General features: G+C 43.7%; 1 protein-coding gene across 14 annotated transcripts in view; it reads left to right on the top strand.

Moving 5' to 3' along the window:
- LOC115203848 (formin-binding protein 1) overlaps nt 1–22,641 on the top strand; it is a 103,243-nt gene that overhangs the window by 23,104 nt on the left and 57,498 nt on the right. For 11 of the 14 annotated variants that reach the window (XM_029768883.1, XM_029768896.1, XM_029768884.1 and 8 more), the window contains exons 1-2: nt 2,493–2,726; nt 19,505–19,620. In XM_029768883.1, the coding sequence (XP_029624743.1) occupies nt 2,508–2,726; nt 19,505–19,620 (335 nt within the window). In that variant the 5' untranslated portion in view covers nt 2,493–2,507. Of the gene's footprint in view, nt 1–2,492; nt 2,727–14,108; nt 14,573–19,504; nt 19,621–22,641 lie in introns of those variants that run through there. The other 3 variants (XM_029768893.1, XM_029768891.1, XM_029768892.1) reach the window with 2 other exon arrangements.

Here is a 22,641-nt window from a genome sequence, read left to right as displayed (position 1 = left end):
AGAAGGTGGTCTATAACAAGCGGCAACGGTGAGAGACTTGTTTCTGGAAAGGTGGATTTTTTAAAGTGGAAGCTCAAATTATTTGGGCACAGACCTGGACATTTGGGCAAACTCCTGGCAGTCTTATTATGTAGTAATGTAATTCTTCACTGGATTTGTCTGAAACTCTGCACACACACTGCTGCCATCTGGTGGCCAAAATCTAAATCATACCTATACTCCTATCTGAATGTATGGCCTTTCTCTTGCATTTCAAAGATGATACAAACAAATTGAAAATGCATGTTTTTTTGTTTGTATTATCTTTTACCAGATCTAATGTGTTATATTCTCCTTCATTAATTTCACATTAACACAATCTTCAAGGTGTTTCCTTTCAAATGGTACCAAGAATATGCATATCCTTGCTTCAGGTCCTGAGCTACAGGCAGTTAGATTTGGGTAAGTCATTTTAGGCGGAATTTGAAAATAAGGGTCCGATCCTTTTTAACAGAATAACCACCAGTCAGGAGGATACAGACAGATCAAGGTGCTATCTCGAACCTAAAAGGGTTCTTCAGCTGTCCCCATAGGAGAACTCGTTGAATAACCCTTTTTGGTTCCAGGTAGAGGGTTCAACATGTAACCCAAAAGGGTTCTACCTGAAGCCAAAAAGGGTTCTCTTATGGGAACAGCTGAATGACCATTTTGGAACCCTTTTTTCTAAGAGTGTATGCTTAGATATGCAGAAAAATAAACATATTTTTGACATAGAACTAAGCATAATGATTATGGCTCTAGATTGCAGGAAATAGCCATCCTCACATCCTTTATGCCCCCTCAGATTTTGGGGGTGCATGACACCACTGCACGTTACGATAGCTTATAACTGAAATGCTCTTAAGAGTTTCCCTTGCTGACTGTGGTCTGGACCTGCATGAGCCTAGTGTTGGTGGCCTTGGAGAGGGATTGAGTCTTGCGTCTGAAATGGCAGCCTATTACCTACTGTACTTAGTGCACTACTTTTGACCACTACTATGGTTCGAAGTAGTGCACTACATAGGGAATATGGTGTCAATTTGAATTCAACCACAGTGCTATCTCTGGACAGCTGGTCCTCTGGGCAGGGGTGCCATTGTTGTGACATTACATTCACTGTTAACTGCTCGCCCTTGCCCATTAAACACCCCTATGCTCAGCGTGAGTGCTAGTCTGCAGCAGGGCAGGGCATGGAGGCTGCCAGTTGGCTGTTTGTTTGTAGCTTAAGGTTGATTCGTTGATGGAAAGTAGTAGGACCACTAGATAGCATTGTAAGGCCTACAGTAACAACAGCACAGGGCCTGCACCGTGCAGCTGGGAAGATGTGGACTAATTGGAATCACCCTCCCATATCACCCAGCCACCCAATGTTATCAAGGTCTAGCACAGGGTTGGGCAACTTCTATCCTCGTGGGAGTGGTGTCACACTTTTTCCCTATCCCTAGCAAACACAGCTGTTAAACTAATTGCGTTCTAAACTGAAGATCCTGATTCGATTATTGAAGTCGGGTGTGTTTGCTGGGGCTGGGGCAAATGTGTGACACCAATCAGGCCCCCGAGGACTGGAGTTGCCCATCCCTGGTCGAGCAGACCAGATCAGATCCTGAACAGAGACCCTCTAGAGCAGAGGTATTCAACTCTTACCCTACAAGGTCCAGAGCCTGCTGATTTTCTGTTCTACCTGATAATGAATTGCACCCACTGGGTGTCCAAGATCTAAATCAGAGGTCCATCGTTGAGTTTCAGGGCTCTAGAGTATTGGAAAGCTGGATGGGTTCCAATTTCCTTAAACAGTATGGATGTATTCCAATCACCTAATATATTATACCAGCAAGAGCCTATAAGCCTATAGTTCAGAATGCTTTAGGCTATATGTTTTTCCACCCACTCTTCATCTGCATAGCTCTATCACATGTTTGGTTAAATCCTAGAAATCTCTCTTTATTTTCACCGTTTGCCTTTTATTCCAGACAAAATGCGATTATGTAAGAAATAAGACTTTGATCTCTTTCAAAAATAACAAACTCTGAAAAACAGCTCTAAGAACAATGGCTGACGTGTGTTCATTGGCCCGATGTAGTAATCTCCGAGAGAACGGTGACATTTGATTGGGCGGTGGGGTAGCGGAGGGGTCGGGGTGAGGCGAAAGGGTTTGTGATCAGATTAATAACCACGTCAAAACCAGGTTTCTACTGAGTCATGTCATGAGCCCTTGACATTCTGGGTAAGGGCTGGTAAAGTTCTAGACTGGTTAGATTGGTTCTGGAAGTCTCTTTGGAAGTCTCTCTTCATCCTTGGCTTCTATCTTTGCCCCTTTTGGTTCTTTCATTCTTTTTTGTTAGAATCTTCGGTCTGTTGGACTTATTGTTGTGATCTACAAAGGACATCTTGGTCAAAACGTGTATTATTTTCCACCATTGTGTTTTTCACCTTCTGAAATGGATTAAAGTCATTGGCTGCTCTATAACATTCTCCTAAATTGGTGTGCAATGACCATGAGCATGTTGCGCAGGCGGAGTGAGTTCTTTGGACTCCTGGACACTGTGTGCTCGCCCAAAACAGACATGATGAAAACGGATGTGCTGAGAAGGGCCTCGGCGCCGAACCCGGGGATGGGTGCAGAGACGGGGTTGAGCCATGAGACCCAGCAGCTGACCCCGTTTGAGGAGTATCTGCAGACCTTACTGCAGATGAAGATTACCAGCTCTGTGAGTGTATATCAGTAACTGGTGATTCTCTCCTCATCTTCAACATCTCTGTCTTAGTTAGGAGACAGTTACACACCTGAGCTCCACAGTCTGTACAATACCTTTAGTAGCAATTGAATCTGCAATGCATTACTTAAAAAAATACATGATACAGTATCTGAAGGAACTTTACTTGGTTTAAATTAAATGTAGGCTATGTAACACTAGCACAAATCTACTGTCACTTGGTGTCAGTTGAACTTCTGAGCTCAGGGACAGCGCATTTATTTGTCACATGGCGGTAGTTAGCCTAGTGGTTCGAGCGTTGGGCCAGTAACCGGAAGGTTACTGGATCGAATCCCCGAGCTGAGAAGGTATAAATATGTTGTTCTGTGCAAGGCAATTAACCCACTTTTCCCTGGGTGCCATGGATGTTGATTAAGGCAGCCCCCCGCACCTCTCTGATTCAGAGGGGTTGGGTTAAATGTGGAAGACACATTTCAGTTGAATACAATTAGTTGGACAACTGACAAGGACTTTCCCTGATGAGCAAAGCCCAAATGATTTCTGCTGTAAAGGCCTCAATGAATGAGTCATTTACCACCCTTCCAGTTACAGTGACTCACAGCCAGGGATCTAAATTAACATGTTTTAATTGGTAGCACTGGTGCTCCCAACTTAAACAAGGCAACAGTAAACATGTTGTCTCCCACGATTGAGGCAGCACCCCCCCCCCCCCCCAATTTGTGACAATTATTCAAACAATTAAGTATTTTTTCCCTCGCCGGAAATCCGCACTGATAGCTCACAATGGATGGGACGTCAGAGAACGGACTTGACTGCTTGATAGAGAGATGCATTGAAGTTTTCAGTTATTACTATAGCGCTTCCCTTTTGCCAATCAGTGTAATTTTGTTAATATTGGATCTCCATGGCAAGACATATCATTCACCCAAGTTTTGTAAAAATAGGGCCAGTGGTGTCTGAGATATTGTGTGTAACTAACGCACACCCATTGCCAACATTTATACATTGTTAACTGTATCTGTATAGAATTACAGTGCCTGTAGATAGTCGACACACCCTTTCAGAATGTTCACCTTTTGTGAATGGGCGGAGCTTATAGATCCTTATGGGAAACTTATTTCTCATGAGGAGATACATAGATGTACAGTGGCTTGCGAAAGTACTCACCCCCCTTGGCATTTTTCCTATTTTGTTGCCTTACAACCTGGAATTACAATTGATTTTGGGGGGGGTTTGTATCATTTGATTTACACAACATGCCTACCACTTTGAAGATGCAAAATATGTTTTATTGTGAAACAAACAAGAAATAAGACAAAAAAAGCTGAAAACATCAGCGTGCATAACTATTCACCCCCCAAAGTGAATACTTTGTTGAGCCACCTTTTGCAGCAATTACAGCTGCAAGTCTCTTGGGGTATGTCTCTTTAAGCTTGGCACATCTAGCCACTGGGATTTTTGACCATTCTCCAAGGCAAAACTGCTCCAGCTCCTTCAAGTTGGATGGGTTCCGCTGGTGTACAGCAATCTTTAAGTCATACCACAGATTCTCAATTGGATTGAGGTCTGGGCTTTGATGAGGCCATTCCAAGACATATAAGTGTTTCCCCTTAAACCACTTGAGTGTTGCTTTAGCAGTATGCTTAGGGTCATTGTACTGCTGGAAGGTGAACCTCCGTCCCAGTCTCAAATCTCTGGAAGACTGAAACAGGTTTCCCTCAAGAATTTCCCTGTATTTAGCGCCATCCATCAATCCTTCTATTCTGACCAGTTTCCCAGTCCCTGCCGATGAAAAACATCCCCATAGCATGATGCTGCCACCACCATGCTTCACTGTGGGGATGGTGTTCTCTGGGTGATAAGAGGTGTTGGGTTTGCCACAGACATAGCGTTTTCCTTGATGGCCAAAAAGATCAATTTTAGTCTCATCTGACCAGAGTACCTTCTTCCATATGTTTTGGGAGTCTCCCACATGCCTTTTGGCGAACACCAAACGTGTTTGCTTATTTTTTTTCATTTTTTTCTGGCCACTCTTTCGTAAAGCCCAGCTCTGTGGAGTGTACAGCTTAAAGTGGTCCCATGGACAGATACTCTAATCTCTGCTGTGGAGCTTTGCAGCTCCTTCAGGGTTATCATTGGTCTCTTTGTTGCCTCTCTGGTTAATGCCCTACTTGCCTGGTCCGTGAGTTTTGGTGGGCGGCCCACTCTTGGCAGGTTTGTTGTGGTGCCATATTCTTAAAAAAATGTATAATGGATTTAATGGTGCTCCGTGGGAGGTTAAAAGTTTCAGATATTTTTTATAACCCAACCCTGATCTGTACTTCTCCAGAACTTTGTCCCTGACCTGTTTGGAGAGCTCCTTGGTCTTCATGGTGCCGCTAGCTTGGTGGTGCCCCTTGCTTAGTGGTGTTGCAGACTCTGGGGCCTTACAGAACAGCTGTATATATACTGAGATCATGTGACACTTAGATTGCACACAGGTGGACTTTATTTAACTAATTATGTGACTTCTGAAGGTAATTGGTTGCACCAGATCTTATTTAGGGGCTTCATAGCAAAGGGGGTGAATACATATGCACAAACCACTTTTCCATTTTTTAATTTTTGTAATTTTTTGAAACAAGTAATTATTTTCATTTCACTTCACTAATTTGGACTATTTTGTGTATGTCCATTACATGAAATCCAAATATAAATCCATTTAAATGACAGGTTGTAATGCAACAAAATAGGAAAAACGCGAAGGGGGATGAATACTTTTGCAAGGCACTGTACAAAATCTCATGACTGTAGCTCAAAAGGGACAGGAGATAAGCTTGTTCAAAGTTTGGTGGGGAACAAAAAAAATGCAGGAAATGTAATGGGCTGAGCTTTTAGGTCCTTATGGGGGTTGAATGTTTTTCCAGTATTTTACAAATGTTCCATCCCAAGAATAAATCATTGTTCTCTCGGGAAACCCGGTTTTTCCCACCAAAACCGGAAGTGCGATTCAAAAGCATTATAAAGCATATACAGTACATTTGGAAAGTATTCAGACCCCTTAACTCTTTCCACATTTTGTTAAGGTACAGCCTTATTCTAAAATTGATGCAATAGTTTGTTTTCCTCATCAATCTACACACAATACCCCATAATGACAAAGTGTAAACAGGTTTTTAGAAATGTTTGCAAATGTATAAAAAATGTAAAACAGAAATACCTTACTTACAAAGTACCCTTTGCTATGAGATTCGAAATTAAGCTCAGGTGCATCCTGTTTTCATTGATCATCCTTAAGATGTTTCTACAACTTGATTGGAGTCCACCTGTGCTAAATTCAGTTGATTGGACATGATTTGGAAAGGCACACGCCTGTCTATATAGGTCCCACAGTTGACAGTGCATGTCAGAGCAAAAACCAAGCCAGACGGAAGTCACTCCTCAGTGAAAGGTCCGCTTGGAGTTTGCCAAAAGGCACCTAAAGGACTTTCAGCCCTAGTCCTTATGGGAAACGTGTTGCTTAAGAGGAGATGCATATACTGTATGTACAAAATGTCATGACTGTAGCTTATTCAAAGTCTGGAATTTTTGTTGATTACTATAGCCTATAGGAAGGAGGTGAAATGTAGTTTTTCATTTATTATAAAAAGGTAAAATGTTGATACAAATACCTGCAAGCTGAGATCTACTGCTCAGATTTATTTAAAAATGACTTAAAAATCTTAAGCCTATGCAACAATAACCTTTTGTTATTGTTGCATGCTTGAATTGCCTTGCTGATGTTGTTCTTCTCAGACCATTTCTAAATGATATTTCAAAACTTAAGGTTGATGATCACACCGGTAATAGATCAGTTGTTGTATTGCTTGTGAGGCACAGCTGAGTGGGCAGAAACTTTTTATTTATTTCAATTTACTGATGATGCCTGCATCTGATGATCAGTTTCAGCGGAGGGAGGGAGGGAGCAGCCCTCTGCTCTCTCACCGTCCGCTGAGACTGGCCATGACCAAAAAGGGGACACCGTCTTCCAGCTGATGGCGAAACTCGAGTCACTCCGCATTATTTTGGCCTCATCCACAAATTCATGTTGTTACTCCTATGACCAGAGAAAGGGAAATATTTCCACTAATAATAACAATGCAAGCCTTTTGATACACTCATTCATTGCAGCTGCAGTGCTGGTTGAAGTGGAAGAAGGGAGAAGCTCATTTTATGGCTTATAAAAGTGTTGAATAAAAAGGGTTGACAGAGCTGAATGAAAACGTAAACATGAACTCACTCATAAAAACAGCAGCTCTTTGCTGTATTCGTTGACAGTCTCTCTTTTAAACGTTTGGAAATCTCACAGTACCAATTTTGCTGTCCACTCGAGCAAGCTGCACACACTGTAATCTAAGCCATCTGATTGACGAGCCTTAGGCCTATAGGTGCACTTGATATAGGTGCACTATAGGTGCCCGCGGGGTATGGCACTCGGAGGCAGCAGTACAGCAAAGCCTAATCATAACAACGATTATTCCTGCCGATTTTTTTTCTCCCCTAGTCGTGTTGGTGCTCCCAAAATAAAATTCCAAGTAGCACAGCTAAATATTTAGGAGCATATGCGACCACAATGGCCTCACTTTAGAGCCCTGCTAACAGCAGAACAGTAGCAACTTCCTGTTTCTCAACTAGAGCGAGGAGAGGGCGAAGGGGCCAGTGAGGTGATGGACAGCTCAGACTCAACCCGAACCAACATTGGTGAAGGGTTTGACTGACTAAACAGTGGTGTGATTTGACAGTATAATCTCTATGAGAAATGGGAAAAGCGTTGCCTAGCCTTTTACAGGACCCACTCTGTTGAGTATACACACACGGAAGGACACATGCAAAGCAAGCCCACACGCGTGTACGCACGTACACACGTGTGGACAGACACACCATGACTAGCCATGGTCATGTTTCTATAAATATGTGCATGGCATGCAAACAACAGCACTAACACACATGCTGATGTCAGCACACTCAGCCAGCTGCGTTTATGCAAAGAAAGGATGTGTGTATACATATTTTTAGAGGACCGTTTTGACTACTTTATCAGCAGCTCAACTGGCTGGAGTAAAACTCTCCGACAGCTGAAACAAAAGTATGCTTATAGGAGGCTAAATATTAAGGGAGAACTTATATTCTAAACGCCATATAGGCTTTTTATATTGCATGGGGAAGATCGGAGCTGGTTTTAGTCAGGGTGATGAGGAGTCATTGCTTGTGGTTCAGAACAGGCTGAAACGGCCACATCAAGAGAAGGGAAGGAAGGGAGAGGTTCAGTCTAGGTTAATCATTACAGTCTTGTGCAAAGTCATTGTTTAGGGGGAGTAGGGTGGGGGGGCGATGGGGTTGAAGGGGGCACTTAAAGTGCTTTTGTGCCTTTTTAGTTCAGCAAGGCAAGTGTTTGTGGTGATACTCACTGTCCAGTGGAGCCCTGTGTGTGTGTGTGTGTGTGTGTGTGTGTGTGTGTGTGTGTGTGTGTGTGTGTGTGTGTGTGGTGTTTGTGTCCCTTTGTGTGTGTGTGTGTGTGTGTGTGTGTGTGTGTGTGTGTGTGTGGTGTTTGTGTCCCTTTGTGTGTGTGTGTGTGTGTGTGTGTGTGTGTGTGTGTGTGTGTGTGTCCCTCCGCCTAGGGGTTACTGAGTCCTCCAGTGGAGATTATTATTCCTACCCAGTCCAATGGACAAAGCCTCTGTGTGCTCGGGACCCAGGTCGGCATCTCCCACTAAATATTTGCCCTGGTGGTCGGACGCCCATACTCGTGAGACACGATGGAGTAGCCTAATGCATTGATAGGGCAGGGAGGAAACAAAACAACTATTTTGCAGAGTACAACTCTCCTCTCTGCTCTACTGTGCCTTTGTGTTGAGGTCAGACGGAGAGAGAGAGAGAGAGAGAGGGGGGGGGATTGTTATATGTCATGACATGACATTTGTTGGTTGTTTAGAATAGGAAAACTACTGAGCAATCAGACATTTTCCTCTATCCTGCTGTAGTTTATTAGACAGGCAAGGACCAGAACTTCTGTCGGTGCATGTAGACTTGTTAGCACCAATGGGGTATTCATCACAACGAGCTAATGACCGATTGGGGGAGAAAAAAGCTTTTACACAACCAACCAACCAACCGATCACGGATTTATTGTTCATCAGAGTTTCTCGTTGAGAGATATTCTTAGAAAGACCTCATTGAAACCACCCTTTCACCTCCCACGCTTGTGAAATAGATATGACATTTAGGCTATAAGAGATCAAAGATAATGCCGTATTAGGAAAGTACTTTGTTAGCAAAACAACGATAATACTGACACTGATATACTGACCTGTGGCACTCACCGTTTACTCTCTATGTTTAGTTTAGATAATGAGTTGTAAGGACCACAAGTCTTAAGGACTTTAGGCTACATCATATGACTTTGTGTTTAGGTCCAGTAGTTCAGTATCTCAGCAACAAAGCCTGGGGAGCTTTCCTCAAGATGCTAAGATCAGGATGGAATTTCTGATTATTATCCTGGTCTGTTATTTAGAAGAAACCAAATCACCCTAATCAGCCTAATGTTAATGCTATGTGGTACTTTTCAGTGGAATTACTTATTCCTCGTAACAAGGGCCGGGAGTTTGTCTCTGACCATGTGAACTGACCAGGAAAACCTCTGGGCTGTAGTTAGGACTATAGCCAATACATTTTTCCTTGTCAGGTCATATGGTCAGGAAAGTCTCCTCTTAGCCCTACTCATAACATCTGGTCCACACTTCTATTCTGCTACACACTTCTATTCTATTCTACTATGATGTGAAGGACCTCTGACCGAGACAATGACTTTTAAAGCCCTCTTTAGTTATAGTCCCATTGTCCTCCTGTCTATCTGCCCAGCAGAACATCTGTGCCCTCTGTCTCTCTGTGTCACCTCTGTTGGGACATCTAGTGTGTCCCCCTCTCTCTCTCCACATGTGTCCTGTGGTATGACTATTATTTCTGGAGGAGCAGTGGGAGACGATGCTACTTCTGGATGTTAATGTTTTCTGTCTGCATGATATTATTGGGCTCCCGAGTGGCGGTCTAAGGCACTGCATCTCAGTGCTCGAGGCGTCACTACAGACACCCTGGTTTGAATCCAGGCTGTATCACAACTTGCCGTGATTGGGAGTCCCATAGGGTGGTGCATAATTGGCCCAGCGTCATCCGGGTTTAGCCGGTGTAGGCCGTCATTGTAAATTGTAAAATAAGAATTTGTTCTTAACTGACTTGCCTAGTTAAAATAAAATAAATACATTATTACTGGTGGTATTCATTATAGTTTTATTTAACTAGGCAAGTCAGTTAAGAACAAATTCTTATTTACAATGACAGCCTATATATATATATATATATATATATATATATATATATATATATATATATATATATATATATATATACACACACACAGTACCAGTCAAAAGTTTGGACACACCTGCTCATTCAAGGGTTTTTCTTTATTTTTACTATTATCTACATTTAAGAATAATAGTGAAGACATCAAAACTATGAAATAACATCAAAACTATGAAATAACACTTTTGTTGTTTAACACATATTATATATTTGAGAATCTTCAAAGTAGCCACCTTTGCTGCCTTGATGACAGCTTTGCACACTCTTGGCATTCCCTCCACCAGCTTCATGAGGTCGTCACCATGAGGTCGTCACCATGAGGTCGTCACCATGAGGTCGGCACCATGAGGTCGGCACCATGAGGTCGGCACCATGAGGTCGGCACCATGAGGTCGGCACCATGAGGTCGGCACCATGAGGTCGGCACCATGAGGTCGGCACCATGAGGTCGGCACCATGAGGTGCAGTGCCTTAGACCGCTGCGCCACTCGGGAGACCCTACAACCTACACCATAGAAAAAAAACACAAATAACTTGATACATGTGAATAACCGTTTTATACAGGCTAGATAATGACTCCAGAGTGCAGACGATGTGTTTGAAAGCATGGTGTTTTGTAGACTCACTCCCATTTATGACATTTCTGTGCCTATGCGATAATAAGCTAGCTATGTGTAGGCCTATCTTTAGCACCTGATTGGTATGTGTGTGTGTGTGTGTGTGTGTGTGTGTGTGTGTGTGCGTGCATGTTTCCTTAAGATTTTGTGACCCACAGAAACATGTAAGTCCATGACTCTTGCTCACTTGGACAACTACTTAACAGGCTATTAGATAGCGTTCCCTTATTTCAGACGACCTGTTCAACCTTAAACACTGACCCCCTCCCCTCTCTCTTGAATGCCTCTTCCCACTGGGCACAGCTTTCAATTTATTGAAAACACTGACCTGTACAGAAGGGTTGGAGGTAGTTGGTTGTGGATGGGCAGGCTACAGCATTTGGATTGTGACTTATGGTAAGGTATGAGACAGACTAGTCCTAGCCTGTAATGATCAGAAGGGTTTTTGACTCTGCCTGGTCTACTAAGTCTTTCTTTGGTATGAAAGAAAAACAGCAAAGAACCAACCTGGGGTTAGGTGCCAATAAAAGAATCGGAATCGCAATCTAAAAAGCTTATAGAGGAGGTTTCTCTCGATCTGGCTTTGTTTATTTGCGCTCCCTCTTTTTTGGAAGGTTCTGGATTGATGATTTCATGATCTTTCTTTGTGTCCTCTCTCCCGTCAAAAAGAGAGGGCGCCGTGTCAAACGTTTCATCACAAGTTGTTGTCTTCTTCCAAGGCCTGTTGTGGTGAATCATCCTATGTTGGAGCTTACAGGGCCGTTATTATACACGTCTTGTCTCTATTATACACGATTGTGGCTCTTTGGTGTTCTGTTCTGAACAGAGATTAAACAGAAGCAACAACAGCAGTCTCTCTGGAGAGTTGAGATGTCAAGGGAGGGAGGGAGAGGGGGAGAGAGAGGGGGAGAGAGAGAGAGCTTTCCAAAATACTTGGCAGTAGTCAATGATTTGCAGACCCTATCTAAGTGTTGTTGACCACCTTCAGGGGCCAGCATAATGGGGGCATTGTTACCCTCTACCACCCTCTATGGTTGAAAAAAAGGGTAGAAACTAGCCAGGTTATTGCCTAGGGGGCTTTATGCAAAGTCATTGCATTATTTTTCAGTGCCAACAGAAGTTATATTTTACCTTTCATTCTATGTTAGATTACAGTAAGGGGCTAAGGAGAGAGGAGAAGGAAGAGGAGGAGAAGAAGAAGGAAGTGAGAGAGAGGAGGAACAAGAAGAATAGTGGTTTGGGATGCGGCCAGAAGGTCCATTCTCATTTGGTAGCCCTTTACTTGGACACGTGTTCTTCTCCCAGATAAAGGAATTGTCCACTATGCTCCTGGTACAGAAAAGAAAAGACTCTCTCTCTCTCTCTCTCTCTCTCTCTCTCTCTCTCTCTCTCTCTCACCAACATTTAGACTCACCTTACAAAAAATGATCCCTGCATAGCTGTTAGTGAACCCCCTGAACCACACACACACAATCTCTTTAGTTCTTCAGAGGATTAGATCCATGAGAGAGAGAGAGAGAGAGAGAGAGAGAGAGAGAGAGAGAGAGAGAGAGAGAGAGAGAGAAAATAGAGAAAATAGAGAGAGACAGACAGAGAGCTGCCTGGATAATACCAGGGGTGACACAGAAGGGTAGCACAGAGAGAGAGAGAGAGAGACAGACAGACAGACAGACAGACAGACAGACAGACAGAGAGCTGCCTGGATAATACCAGGGGTGATACAGAAGGGTAGCACAGAGAGAGAGAGAGACAGACAGACACAGACAGAGAGCTGCCTGGATAATACCAGGAGTGACACAGAAGGGTAGCACAGAGGTCAGGCTGAGGAGCATTCAGAAGCTAGATCATGTATGTTTTAATAGCAGCCCTGGAGAGATGACCAAACCAAGCTATGGGATTGAATATAAAATCCGATTGCGTTCCCCTGCATGCTAATACTTGTCAATAGGCATGACAGTACATAGGCCTACCTACACAGAGCCATATAGTAGTATAGAGATAGTATAGAGATATATAGATATATGTTTAATACATGGCTATAGGCCAACACAAACCTAGTTCAGATAGTAGCCATGGTGTTGGTTTTGATTTTGAATGGAATAGGGAGACTGTCTGTGTGTCATCCGTGTGGATAAAAACCCAAGTGATCTGATCTGGAATTTTAGCTCTATTTTTATGTGCCATTAGTTTAGATTCACAAGTGCTGCAGTGCATAAAAAAAATGAAATCCTTTGCTAAGCTACTTTACTACAAACAAGCCCATCTTGGTGCGTTTTTGTGACATACTGTAGCATTAGCTTCCTTAGTGCCTCTATTGTTGTTCATTTCAAGCCTTCTCACATCTCATGGAGGAGTGGGGTGATATAGCCTACGGTACAGTATATTGATTTGACTAAATATACTTAAATGGGCCAATCCGATGTGCAGCACAATAGTGGATCGGATAAGGCCTGAAACAACAAGTGTAGGAACGGCTGTGCCTGTCCCAGATCGCTGTGGAAATGAGGTCAGAGGTTACAGCTGATACAGAAGTGGGGCACGAGCAGGGGGCCATGGGATAGGAGGGGGTGAGAGGAAAGAATGAGAGGAGGGGGTGAGAGGAGAGAGAGGGACTGTGTCCCATAGTCAGGATGTTTTCCTCGGAATGAAACAATGGGACAGCGTGAGGGGTTTTGAGCATGAAGGCAGATGCTGACAGGGAATTTCTATAGATTTCAGATTCAGAAATAGATTGAAACAATGAAGGTGGAGTGTTTCATGAAGCCGAGCGCCCAGTTTCTGGTGAGCGAGACTACAAATGCTGTGACTGTCTGGCCCCCTCCCTCTTTTGGATTGTCTAAACACATTGTTTTGATGTGTCAAGGCAATAGAGAATTGCAGTGATGGTTTTCTGTGATATTGGAGTGCATAGATTCCTATAATCTCTGTAGTTTTCCTTGATATTTTGTTCTGATATGCAGTATTATTCATAATTTATTATCACTTTTTCCACCTGTGGGAATCGCCTGGCCAAGGTGTTTTTTTCCTTTCTAGTGGAAAGCCATTCGCTCCCTTTCTTCTCTCTCCTCTTTCTGAGATCTCTCTCTCTCCCGCGTGTCTTTCTGACCTCTCTCTTATACGGTAGAAAGTGTCTTCTTAGTCATGTATTCAGACCACACGTGTCACATTGTGACACATCTTTTCCCAGAAGTGTCCCCCACAGTCCTGCCTTGTGTTCTCCATGTAATGAATGAGGGGATGTCGGTCATCTTTCATCAAAGTGACCCCTCCCTCTTTCTCCAGTCCAGTCCCCTCCCTCTAAACCCCTCCTTTTCTTTCTTCTCCACCTCTTTTACGCCCCTCTATCCTTTTTTTCCCCTCTCTCTGAATCATTCCTCCTCTGACATCCCACTGAGTTCACCTCACGCCTGACGGAGCATTTAGCCTGCATGCTCCCAGGCTACGGCTGGCCGCAGATGCAGAGTGTGTGTAGGAGTGTGTGTATGTGTGTCTCAGTACTGCATCCCTCTCTCTTGCTCCGGGACCCTCATTCTCTCAGACACACCAGGGTAGATTTTGGTCTCCTTGGTGGAAATAGGGTCAAGGAATAGTGCGCTTGACCCTTCGAATGGTCACTGGACTTCCTTGGTAACCCTTTCTGTGTACTTTCAATGGGCTGGATACCGTCAGTATTTTCTGGAGAATGATACCTTTTCCAACCTAACCACAGTGAGGCTTGACTGGCTGTTCCACTCTGGGCAGAGGAGGGTTGGACCTTGGTTGGATTTTTGACGTTGGACAAGGGTGGATTTTTCCCCCCTGCGACTATAGGATACCATGCTGCCTCAACTGCCTCAACTAAGAAGGGTAATGTGACTTAGCCTAGCCGTATTTTAGCCGTATTTTGGGTCAAACGATACATTGACAAGATATGCATTCGATCCCAGAGGGTAGAACTTGAAACATTAATTTCTAAAGTGGTCCTCCTACTTTTGTGGAGGGATGCGTGTGTGAGTGAGGAGGATGTGTGTGTGTGTGTGTTAGTGCGTGGTGTGTTTGGGTGCAGCGGGGTGTGGAGAAGTTCTGTACTATAGCACATTTTTATTCGGCGGAAGCTCATTATGTGTTTGTACGGTGAGATCCTTTTGAGTGGCCGCTATCCAGTGTTTTAATTAACCAAACACTGTGAGGAGATCTGCTGAATCTATTTGGCACAGAGGCTGGCAATGAGTGGCGAGCACCGCTTCAGGGAGGAAGGGATGAGGAAGGGAGCAGAGAGAGAGAGAGAGAGAGAGAGAAAGAAAGAGGAGAGCATGCTGCAGAGAGTGCGTGAGGGTTAAAGACAAAGAAAGAAAAACTATGATATGAGAGGAAGCTACACGGGCATGTCTTTTCATTTCAATAGATTAGCCAAATGTTTTACAATTCTCTTCACATGAGTGGGTCCACTGAGGGATGTTCAGGTGTGAACCTTCAACCGAATACATATATGCTGCTGTTGTCCTTGTTTTCCCCAGATAGGGATCATAGTATGTTTTATGCTACATACTGTACATGCAGTAGCAATCTAGCCTACATTCACAGGTTTCTTATGCGGTTATTCATTCCCTTCCGTTGATATCATGTAGCCTACCTATGTAAAAACATGTTTGGCCTCATGCTAGCTATAACAATGGTAGCTAGTGCTGAGCAATAAACCAAAATGTTGGTTATTTGAATTCCATTTTGCTCATTTTTTTTCTGGGCTCATTGCGCACATTGTGAATTTTTTTTTTTTTTTTAAGATAAATCAGATCAAGTGCGATGTAGTAGGGAGTTGTAGTTTCCAACAGGCCAATATTCAATGTAGTTTAGTGCAGAAAACATGGTATTTACTACAATGACCATAATCAATTGCACGCCTATTTGTCTGGTCTATGTGTTTCTTTTATGCCTGCTACATCAGGTTAGTGTGGGGCAGACACAGAGAGGGAGAGAAGATAGCACGATGGAGAGGGATAGAGAGCAGTTGTTTCTCTACCTGAAAATACATGAACTAAGTGATTGATAGTTGGTATTCAGCAGTCATAAAAGTATGCCTTATTTACTTTGAAGAACTACTAAAATAGTGATTTTGTCAGACAGCATAGGCAGCAGCTCTATAGAGATGAGACGACTTGAAATGAAATAATAAAGTAATCAAATAAAACACATTTTAATATATACTTCAACTGAAATATTTTATTAAAGTAAAGCAATGTGAATAAATAAGCAGTAATGGGAAGTCACTACCATCATGGGACTTTCATTAATTGTTTTATTCTGGGTTTTTTTACAGCATTTTACAACCCACATAATGCATAGCGTTTACAAAAATAATGAAGACTGAAATCGAAATTTGATTATTTGTTAATAATTTAACCGAAACTGAACCGACGTAAAAAAGCCACTATTCGCTCAGCACTAATGATAGCCTACAGAAAAAAATAACTGTCCCCCAAAAAGGTTTTTTTTTTGGCATCAAACCCATATACTTAACTGCAGAACCCACATCCACTTCCTGTGTCAATGAGCTAGCTGTAGCTGGCTGGCTGTAGCTGGCTGGCTGTAGCAGGCTGGCTGTAGCAGGCTGGCTGTGTTAAAGCAGCACAAAAGCAGCTGTTAAAGCAGCACAAAAGACACCCCCACTAAGAACCCTGTCATGCTGACTGGGACAGTAGCTCGGTCGACAGTTGGGGAATATCCTGCACCGAGGGATTCAACTTTGGTTGGGTTGAGGAGGAGAGACATTTTCATTTTGTTTGGGTGAGGTGGACTACAGATGATGGGGGACTGTTGGAGCTATACCAAGGTGAATTTGTTCCTGTGAATACTGTAAGTGAATGGTAGCTGTAGAGAAGCATGATTGCGAGATGTCCTGTGGTGCACTGGAGTGTTATCCTCTACTACAGTAGGGATGTTTTTTGTAAGCTACACGTACAAACATTTCAAACATCTCAATACTATCAGATAGGGGTTATTTGGCTTATAACTGTTGTTGAACCCTTTTTGGTGATACAGTAGAACCCTTTTTTGAAGGTTCAATAAAGAACCATCCTCATAAGGTTCTAAATGGTGCTATAAGGAACACTTTTCTAAGGTTCTATAAAGTGAAATTTAAAATGGTTCTATATAGTGGCCTCCCGAGTGGCGCATTGGTCTAAGGCAGTGCTAGCTGTGACACTAGAGATCCTGGTTTGAGTCCAGGCTCTGTCGCAGGCGGCCATGACCGGGAAACCCATGGGGTGGTGCACAGTTGGCCCAGGGTCGTCCGGGTTAGGGGAGGGTTTTCTATTGCGCTCTAGTGACTCCTGTGGTGGGTCGGGCACATGCACGCTGACACGGTCGCCAGGTGTACGGTGTTTCCTCCGACACATTGGTGCGGCTGGCGTCCGGGTTAAGCGGGCAGTGTGTCAAGAAGCAGTGCGTCTTGGCTGGGTTGTGTTTCAGAGGACGCACGGCTCTCGACCTTCGCCTCTCCTGAGTCCGTACTAAAGGTTCTATATAGCACCAGAAAAGGGTTCCGCTATGGGTACAACCCTTTTTGGGGCTATATAGAACCATTTTTTTGTGTTCTTTATAGAACCTTTATGGAGAATGGGTCTTTATAGAACCAATCTCAATCTGAAAGCTTCTTTGGAAATCCTTGTGAAGAACCATACAGGTTTTTTTTTATCCTGGATCCGCACCATATTTTATTGTTAAAATTCCATAGGTGTTGGTCCTCTCGAGTGGCGCAGCGGTCTAAGGCACTGCATTGCAGTGATTGATGCGTCACTACTACAGACCTGGGTTCGATCCCAGGCTGCCACAACTGACCGTGATCGGGAGTCCCATAGGGCGGCACACAATTGTCCCAGCGTGGTCAGGGGAGGTTTTGGCCGGGGGGGCTTTACTTGGCGCATTGTGCTCATGCAACTCCTTGTGGCGGGCCGGGTGCCTGCAGGCTGACTTCGGTCATCAGTTGAACAGTGTTTCCTCCAACACATTGGTGCAGCTGGCTTCCAGGTTAAGTGGGCGGTGTTAAGAAGTGAGGTTTGGCGGGTCATGCTTCAGAGGACGCATGACTCAACCTTCGCCTCTTGAGACCATTGGGGAGTTGCAGCAATGAGACAAGACTGAAATTGGGGAGAAAAAGGAGGTAAAATACAAAATATCTAAATATCTATATAATAATTCCATAGGTGTTATTATTGTGTTAATTGACAAGTCTAGTCCAGTGAGCTACCTCTGGAACAGCTGGGGGCCCATGATGAAAAAATTGAGAACCGTTCTGAATTGACACAAGACACCATCACTGGCCATAGTCATATATAATATGTGATGGCGTAACACAACACACTAGATAAACTGGAATGACACTCTCACTCACTGTTGCACAAAAAGAACTATGAGCAAACCACGCCCCGAATGAGCTGCCTCCCCAGCATTTGAATTGTCACTAAAAGAGCAAATAACCCTTTAGTGAACTGCAAAGAACCATTGAATAGCTCCAATGGTTCTTTGAGTCATTATGGTTCCACATAGAACCATCAACCTTCCAAAGGACTGATGAGGAACTCACATTTTTTGGTGTGTATGTTCCTCTTGTATAGCTACCCTGTTTGTAAGGATTTTTCCTGCCACGTGGTGATTTTGCTGATTTAGCTTTAATAACATTATGCAGCATCATCAAGTTTTTCTCTATTCTACACATACTTAGGCTATATGACAGAGAAGAGACGATGCATGAGAAGGATTCGTGTGACTATCATGTACCTTGTGCTTCCTGTTCAACTCCAAGGTACAGATGAGTACAGTTAGGTTGAATAACTGAATTCATCTATGAATACTTTACAAGGCCATTGTGGGTTAGCCTTTCACAAGACACCGTCACTGGCCATAGTCATACATTTCACTGTAGGCTAAAAGTAGCCGACAGTTAAAGTCTTTTACTTGGAAGTGAAGAGGAGGCTGAATGTGTTTTTGTAAATGGTGGGGGTCAAGGAGTTCATCAGCGGAGGTGTTTCTGCTGGTAACCACTAGTGTACAGCAATACTACAGGGCGCCAGTATCTCATTTAAGAGACTAGGAGGACCATGGATGTCATACCCACACTATTAGCTGTTTAGAAGAAACCCCAAAACCCCACAATGGCATCCAATACATGAATCACACATATCAGACAGTCTGTAAAGTAAGTCAAACGTTTTCTCTGATTGGTGGCTTTGGCTGGTAAAAACAGTCTCTTTGGAATCGGTACAGCTAGCTCCAAGAAGTACCAGGCCCATAAGACTTTTACTAACAAACAAACAACACTAAGTTAGAAAGGCTAGCTAGACCCACTGTTAAATTAAATGACCTCAACTCTTTCTGTTTTACCCTATTACCTTATTAGAAGGCAGGTGTGCCAAATAGACTTGGATAATAAGTTAAGTGGCAGCAGCAACGCGAGAGAGTAGGTCTAATTGTTGACTGTAAAACCCTTGGCCTTTGAGAAGGGAAAATATTAGCACAAACAGTGTTGCTTTGAGTAATTTGTATAGGCAATGTACCGCCATTATAATGGATATCTGGAACTGTTAAACCTCTTGACATTTCAAAGCTGTTGCCACGTTATCAACACACATGGAAAAGGTAATGTAGTCAACTTTTGGTCCTGGCAACTACTGTAGTGAGGTTTGTGTCACTGCAAGATGGCTGCCCTAACCAAATCTCAGAATGCTGCATCAAAAACGTTAGAGCTGTATTGGGATGTTAAAAATTCATTCGTGCATCGTTCGCTCTCTCCTCTGTTTACAGGATCAGTTTGATAACTTGGAGAAGCATACACAGTCGGGCATCGAGTTTGTGGAGAGGTACACCAAATTCGTCAAAGAGCGATCGGAGATTGAAATCAACTATGCAAAGCAGATTAGGTGAGTTCTGTTTCTTTATTGCCCAGTTATGACCTAAGTCTAGGCCTCTGTCTAGATGTTTCACGAGTGAATGAAATGTAAAGTACTCTTCAATAATTTAATAATTTCAGTCTCAGCCTTCTTCAGCGTACAGAGTATAACATAATTATAACATATAAGATATTTCACTGCCGTTAAAAACAAGCATGTCATGCTTCCACACAGGCAAAGTCAATGACAGTTTGACGGTGTTCATCTCATTCAGCCTGCAGTGAGCACATCGCTACTGTGTTGGTTATAGTGAGGTCGTATCAGAGAGCCTGGCAGACTCAGCGATGTTAGCTTTAGTCAGGTGGAGGGCTAAATAAACAGAACAATGATGCCTGGAGCGGTAGTCTGTCTCTCTTTCTTTCCATCTCTCTCTCTCTCTCTCTCTAGCTGTCTGTTTCTCTCTCGGTCTCTCTTTCTTTGTTTCTCTGCATCTCACTCTCTCATTTCTCTCTCTCTCTCTCTCTCTCTCTCTCTCTGGCACGATAGTGTTTTTCTCTCGCTGTTTTCCGCTGGAGGCGAGAGGAAGTAAGGTTGGCGGCAAGGTGGGGGGCAGGTTGGGGGCATGTGTTGCCATAGTAACGAGGTATCATTATTATCATCCCCAGCCAGCGCTGACCCACATACATTTTTTTCCAATCACGGGGGAGTGTCAGTCCTTTAGTCCCGCCCCCCCTTTTAAACCTGCGCTCTTCCTCCCCTCAAATTCCATCAACCCACATTTGGGGATTTGGTTCACCAGGAAGGAGGGTAGGGGTGAGGGGGATACTCTTCCTAAGTCCTCTTACACCCCAACAACAAGCAGCAGGGATCTTCCCCCAAATCCCTTATCTCGTTCCCTAGAGAGGGCCCATAAGAGGGCTAAAGACTCTAAGTACTGACTACTGACCAACCCCCATCCAGCACCCCTCCTCTGCACCCCTAACCCCTAACCCCACCTCCTTCTCTTTCTAGATAAATCTTCCTTTACCAAGGAGATAATAGAACTGGTAGTTCCTCACTCTCTGTTTGCATGCATAGCGCACACACACCATATTCCCTAATTAGTTTCTGTCTGTGTCGGACTTTGGTATCTGTAACACAGAGATAGTATTTTATGGAGCAATTTCAGTGCCAACCAGCCTCACAACCGCAGACCATGTGTATGGCGTCGTATGGACGAGCGGTTTGCTGATGTCAACGTTGTGAACAGAGTGCCCCATGGTGGTGGTGGGGTTATGATATGGGCAGGCATAAGCTACGAACAATGAACACAATTGCATTTTATCGAAGGCAATTTGAATGCACAGAGATACCGTGGTGAGATCCTGAGGCCCATTGTTGTGCCATTTATCCGCTGCCATCACCTCATGTTTCAGCATGATAACGCACGGCCCCATGTCGTAAGGATCTGTACACAATTCCTGGAAGCTAAAAATGTTCCAGTTCTTCCGTGGCCTGCATACTCACTGGACATCTCACCTATTGAGCATGTTTGGGCTTTTTTTATTATTATTATTATTTTTATTTTATTTAACCTTTATTTAACATTGAGCATGTTTGGGATGCTCTGGATTGACGTCTACGACAGTGTGTTCCAGTTCCCGCCAATATCCAGCAACTTTGCACAGCCATTGAAGACGAGTGGGACAACATTCCATAGGCCACACGTTTAAATATCTGTTCCAACAGATGCAAATCTGTATTCCCAGTCATGTGAAATCAATAGATTGCTTACTAATGAATTTATTTCAATTGACTGATTGACTTTATATGAACTGTAAAAATCTTTGAAATTATTGCATTTTGCGTTAGTATAGTTTTGTTCAGTATAGTTGAAATGCCCTGTCATAGCCCTTCTAAGGGTAGCCTTTCCACTCCCTATTTAATATTGCTTTTGTGATTGACTGGGTTAGAACTCGTCTCCTGCGTGTCACAAGACTGAGTTAGCCCACTTAGTTAAAGCCTATAAAGATAAGTCCATGTAAAGGACGACACGATGCTTGCTGAACGAGTATCCCTTCCCCCTGATTTAGCTCATACCGAGACTCAAACTCAGGACCTCTGCCTCACAAACACGTGACCGCTCACCTGATGCACTCCAACCCACCGCGCTATTGAAAATTGTGCAAGGAGCGACACTTCAGGCTGATAAGTGAGTTTCACAGATCCCTATCTGCTACATTCACCTCCTTAACTCACCCCACAGCGACCCCAGCGGTCGAACCAGCGCAACTGTTGATCCGAGTCCAGTGGCACCATTGTAATGGACGTCACGCTGCCTGCTTAGCGAATACCGCTTCCCCCTGATTCAGCTCATATGGAGACTCGAACTTAGGACTTCTGCCTAGAAAACACATGTGACCGCCGTCCTGAAGCATTTCAACCCATCGTGCTATTAAAAAAAGGCCTACTTCAAATTGCGCAAGGGGCGATACTTTGAAATGATCTGCTACACTAATACAAGTCTTCAAAATCCAGCAAGGTGACTTGGCGTTGTTTGGTGATCCATGCTTATGTGATGAGAACCTTGCCTGAGACCTGAAGACGTGTTGGTTTGACATGTGTTAGTTTGTGTTAGACATAGTCTAGTTTCAAGCAGGGCAGACTGGCCATCATGCCAGATAGACTGGTACATTTTTTTGCCCAGTGGGCCTGTCTAACATGGGTTTTTTGCGTAAAGTTATTTGGCTAATAATGGGGGCCGCACGGAAAAGAATGGGCCGGCGTGTTCAAAATGCCAGGGCCAAATTTTGGTCCCAGTCTGCCCCTGGTTTCGAGTCTACAGCAAGGGTAGTCATTATAAGATTAACATTTGACTGGGTTGAGACTGTTGGTCATTGGTCCTGTGACTTGGATGGATCTCTTCAAGTAGGTCAAAGGAGGGTGAAGTGTGACACAGGTGGTTCTGTGACCATGCTCGTGTGATAAGAAAGCTGCATTTTCTAGTGCACAGGAGACCTGTGTTAGAACCCAGTCAGTCAAACTAACACACGTCTTCATGTCTCAGCCAAG

The sequence above is a fragment of the Salmo trutta genome, chromosome 12, assembly GCF_901001165.1.
Source record: "Salmo trutta chromosome 12, fSalTru1.1, whole genome shotgun sequence".
NCBI classification, from domain to species: Eukaryota; Metazoa; Chordata; class Actinopteri; order Salmoniformes; family Salmonidae; genus Salmo; species Salmo trutta.
Note: the sequence above shows the minus strand (reverse complement) of the source record. Positions and strands in the feature narration are given on the sequence as shown.